At 37.0% G+C, this 5,533-nt stretch overlaps 1 protein-coding gene across 1 annotated transcript; it reads left to right on the top strand.

The window, feature by feature from the left end:
* The first annotated feature begins 248 nt into the window (after positions 1-248).
* On the top strand, positions 249-1,181 carry LOC140322131 (olfactory receptor-like protein COR4). The gene is given in 1 exon segment (XM_072398750.1): positions 249-1,181. A coding segment is annotated over 1 exon segment (933 nt).
* Positions 1,182-5,533: the final 4,352 nt, after the last annotated feature.

The following is a 5,533-nucleotide window of genomic DNA, read 5'->3' on the forward strand; positions in this document are numbered from 1 at the left end:
TGTTTTACAATTCTTACTGTGAAGAAGCCATTCCATAGCTGGAGGTTAAATCTCTTTTCTTCCAGACACAAAAAGTGTCTCTTTGTCATTCACAATAACCTTAAGTTAACAACATTGCACCATCGTTTGCACCATTTAGCTATTTATACAAATAATATTTAAATGCAAAATGTTCCACATTGTGTGTTGTGGTATTGGCTATAGTTGACCTTTCGTTTATATATTTTATTTTGCCACCAGATAAACCTATGAATCTCAAAAACAAGACAACTGTCAACATTTTTGAGCTGGCAGGTCTGACTAATGACAAATAACTTATCCCGTTCCTTTTTCCAATCTTCCTGCTTGTTTACATCATCTCAATATTGGCAAATTCTGGCATGATGCTCTTGATTTATAAGTCTTCAAATTTTAGGACTCCAATGTACTACTTCCTGAGCTTCCTCTCCCTGGTGGATCTCCTTTACACCTCCACTATAACACCTAAAATGCTGGCTGACCTTCTTTCCCAGAGCAAAACCATTTCATTCATTGGCTGTGCAATACAATTTTTCTTCTTTGCTATAATAGCAGTCACGGAAGCTCTCCTACTTTCTACCATGTCCTATGACCGATATGTTGCTATCTGCCACCCTCTTCACTACGTCTCAATAATGACCAAAAAGAAATGTTTGAGTCTGATTCTTCTCAACTTTTCCATTGCTTGCTTGCAGTCTGTAGTGCAAACCAGCTGTTTGTTCACCTTGGAATATTGTGGACCAAACTTTATAAACCACTTCTACTGCGACGCCCCACCCCTGCTCAGTTTGTCCTGCTCCAATACTCTTTTGTGTGATTTGATAGCCTTTTTCTTCGTAAGTACTTGTGGTGCAGGTTCATTGATGACCATCTTGGTCTCCTACGTGCTCATTGTTATATCCATTTTTAGGATTAAATCCAAGAAAGGACAGAAGAAAGCCATTAATACGTGCTCCTCACATCTCCTCTGTCTCTCCATCTTCTACGGGACAGTGTTCTTCATCTATTTGCGCCCTACAGACCACAACTTTGAAGAACGAGACAGAGTGGTTGCCATTTTGTACACAGTCCTGATACCGATGCTCAATCCTCTAATATACAGCTTAAGGAACCAAGAGGTGAAACGGGCTATCAAGAAAGCAAATATGCCTCTGATTCGGTGAGATTTGGTGGTGCAGCCTAAAGTTAGCATTATCTAGAGAAACAACAAAAAGATTTCCATTTATAACTTTCCAAATGATAATTGCCTAATTTCGGTTACTAACCCAATTAAAGCATGCAGATAGAGATTTTTTTGAGTTGAATATTGAATCCAAGTCTGTAACTTGTCTTCACATCCCACTGTAATGAAAGCAGGCACAGCCTATATAATGGTACCAATGCTACTTTGAATTTAGAAGCAATAAAGCATTGTCACACCTTCACAGAAAGTGGCAGGAATTGGATATCACTGGCGGAATCAACAGATATCTGTGAGATTTTGCAGGTTGTCTAAAGAAAACTGCAGAATACCTTACACTTAGGTGAGTAAAAAAATTAATAATGGGAGACCAAATCTCTACTTCAAACTTTACCTGAAATCCAACTTTCAGCCTGTATACTTTACAAGCAGAAAATGTGAATATCTATGGAATGGGACTCCACAAAGACAAAATAAAAGTTTGTAGAGCCAAAGCAAAAAGTAATTTATTGAAAATCCACAAAGTAAATTTAATGTAGTCACTAATCCAAATCTCATTTCCAGACTCATCTACTCAACCTGTGTCTGAAGATGTGATATGGATTGGTGACTACTTTTTGAGTCTTTTCAATAAAATACCGTTTTGTTTTTTCTTAGAGTGAACTTTGGTAGTCACTTTAAATTGTCAGCTTTGCTTGATTTACCAAAATTTATTAAGTCATTCAAAGAATACATATTGTAACAAATGGTCTTGGAAAATGTTCTGATAAGGGTTGTATGTTTGTACCTGGTCCCTACTGCCACGGGCGGAAAAGGGCAGCTCAGCCTTGTTGCTGGGGCCCCTAAACTGAATAGCTGTCAGCCATCAACCATTAAGAAACTAATAACTATAAGACATAGCCCTGGCTATCTCAGATGGGAAAACTTTATATAGTTGCATGTGTTCCTATTCATTAACTTACATTATCTTACAGCTGAGTTTGTGAAAGAAGACAAGTAGGTGTCTGTATTTACTCCTGGATGATACCAGTCCTCAGTCCAAATACATATAGCCTGAGGAAATAGGAGGTGAAAAAGATGGAGATAATGCACAAATCTCACTAATAATACTTACACAGCTTTATAATCAGCTAGCAAATAATTCATCTTTTCTTGGTGTGGTTCTGTGGTTGAATGGAACAGAGAGGTCCAAATTTCAAGTGTTCCACTTTATCAGCAAAGCCATGGGGAATGGCCACAATGTTCCACGCTCTTTGCTGCAATATTAACTAATTATAAATGCTGGGTATTGTATCTCCCTGTGCTTTCCTTTCCTTCCTTTCCTCCTTTTCCTTTGCTTTCTTTCATATTTCCATCCTTGGGTGAAGTGAATATGCATTCCATTATATTCAGCTCCTCTTTGGACTGACAGTTCCACCACACCGGCTACATGAAGTCTAATAAGTAAGTAGCTGTGTTCCATCTTATAGAGTTTCGCACTGTCAGCTCTCTGTATAAGACGAAGGAGGATAACCTAGGAAACATTTTCAAGAATAAAAGTCCCCAGTCCTCCCTTTATATTTGGATACAAGTAAACAATATAGGACTTTAATAAAAAAAAATATTAATGGAATATAGATAATAATTCCAATAGCTAGAGATGGATATATGTCTTATAAAAAATGTCTTATTAGATGTCCACAAACTTCTGACCATAGAGTATATTTGTAAAGTATTGCCACAAACCACTAAACTGTGCTACTTTTGTTATAGACTACAAAGTACCCTCACCAGGATATACAAAATGAAAGGCCTGAAAGAATGTATACATGTACAGGATCCCGGCTTAATACCCATGTGTATCAATCTTGCTTTACACTGTACTGTCTTTGTATGTATAATATAAAAATTAAATAAATGATGAAATAATCATCAGTGTCCATAATGCGAGGGATCTTATCCCTAGGTTTCTGATTTAAAAGGTTTGATCCTTGAATCAGTTTCTGGAGTGAATGGGTTGAATCTAAAAAGAAATGATGAACAAAAGCTCAAGTCTCCCACACCAATAGTTATATTTCGGGCAGGTAAGGGAGTGATTTTAAAATAAAACATACTTGTATGATGAAAAGAAGACACAGGTAAATGAAACACAGCATCAATTGCAATAAATTGCACAAACATATTGATTTCCTTATTTGCCTAGCCGTGGATGCTCGAGCTACTTCTTCTTTGTAGCATCTACATTGCTTGTCAAGCTGAAGACTCCTTTTCAAATAGACAAACTAGAGTTCCCCTTCATTGTATACAAAGTTCAGAATACACAATATGTATGAATACATGCCTAAAGTTGTGTGTAAATTCCAAATTCCTTTGTGCTCTTCATTGGAGTCTTGGCATCTACAAAAGTCGTCTTACTACTTCTCTTTTGAAATCTTCAGAACCTGATTTACAATTACGATCAGTCTTTTACCTTTTTTTTTGCTACTGTAGAAGTCTATAAATCAGATTGTGACAATGAGGACTTATTTTATTTTCAGGCACGTTTAACCAACAATAAAAAAAGATGAATTGATATGCAGAATCCCCAACCACTCATAGACTTTAATGGGGCTTTGCCATTATCTAATCTTAAGCAAAACAAACTTTGGATGCACAAAATAAACCTGTGCGCCCCACTAGCCAAGATATGTCCTCTCCAAGCTTTGCTTCAGTTGATACAAAAAATCTTAATATCCATATGTAAATCTTAAAAAAATATGGTACACTACAATTTTAGAAGGAGGTCAGCTATAGAAGTATCAATGTTTCTTTTAATACAGGGTGCACCCATGGCATTGGAATCACAGAGCATTCCAGATTTTCTACAAAGGAAGCATATTCGAAGGGATTTTCTTTAGATGTTCTGTACACCTAATCAATTTGCTGAATATCTAACATTGTAGTGTAAACAAATACCACTTAGGGTAGATACACATATGCAATAATTGTCGTTGGAAAGGATCTTTTTTTCTTTCACAATCCTTTCCAATGACAAACGACTGAGCGATGCATGAACTAGTTCTGTACATACTGCACCATTCTGCTCTATAGAGAGGTGATGGGGAGAATGACGGAGTGGCACCCCACTGTGGTCTCTCCCCTTCCTTTACATTACTATGGTTCATCGTCCGTGGATCCACCAGGACGGTTGTTGCATGATGGGAGCCAAGCACTATACACACGCAAGATTCTGGTCCAATATCAGCATTGAGCTGATTATCGGACGAGAACTATTGCACGTGTGTACTTAACCTTATTCATCTTTTTTTATCCAGGGCTTTGTTTTGTGGGTTCAGGTCTAACACCAGCCATGGTTTTGTCCCTGGTCATATTTTGAACTGACCAAACAAATCCTTCACAAGGTATAACACCACTTTAGTTAGAAACTCTATGTATTTTTTTTTCAAAACAAGCACAAAAAGAAGGAGCAGAAGTCATATCTGTAAATATGTGTACAACTTAAGTTCAGGGCACAGCAAGATGGGCAAACAGAAAAAATAGTCTTGGAATTCATACATTTATGTTCTACTCTCCAACATATATAGAAAAAAATATATATTTCCCAATATCAATAAGGTATGCATATAGCTAGTGGGTGTAATGGCTTCATATACAATGACAGTTGTATATAGGTTGGAAAATAAATACAAAACAGTGCTCGTCCCAGCACCCTTTAGCTAGATGCAACACCTGGCACTTTTGAGGAAACACACCCACTGTTTTTGGGTGACTACTATAAAGTTGGGTCACAATAGAGGCCATCTACCACCTACAGCTTCTTCCCAGCCATTTTTTAAAAATTCTGGGAATAATACTGCAAAACCTGCATTTACAGAGCCCAAATTGATCCAAAAAAAGGAAAAAAAAATAGTTCCTGATCCCCCAAGGAAACTAGGTATTTCCTAAATCAACACCATGGGGTTCTCTCCAATCTGGTCTCGGTACTTATGATTTATGTACTTAAACCACTACAATTCTTACTGTGAGGAAACATTTCCATAACTAGAAGTAGTCAATTGCAATACCCTTCAGTAGAACAACTTTGTACGAAGTTCTTTGTATGGATCACTTAATAATTTACATGTGAGATCTGAATGTGCAATTTTCAGTCATTTTAGTTTCGGGCTGTATAGTAAACGTGGGATTGGCCATAACTAGTCTTCAGTTCGTAAATATTTTTTTCCCAGCAGAAAAAGTTATGAACTTCAACAGGATAGCTGTGGGGATTTTTGAGTTGGCGGGACTAAAAACAGATGACTTGTCCTGTTTCTTGTTTTCATCTTCTTACTTGTTTACATCGTCTAAATAATGGCAAAT

This window comes from Pyxicephalus adspersus, chromosome 2 (assembly GCF_032062135.1).
Source record: "Pyxicephalus adspersus chromosome 2, UCB_Pads_2.0, whole genome shotgun sequence".
Classification (NCBI taxonomy): domain Eukaryota; kingdom Metazoa; phylum Chordata; class Amphibia; order Anura; family Pyxicephalidae; genus Pyxicephalus; species Pyxicephalus adspersus.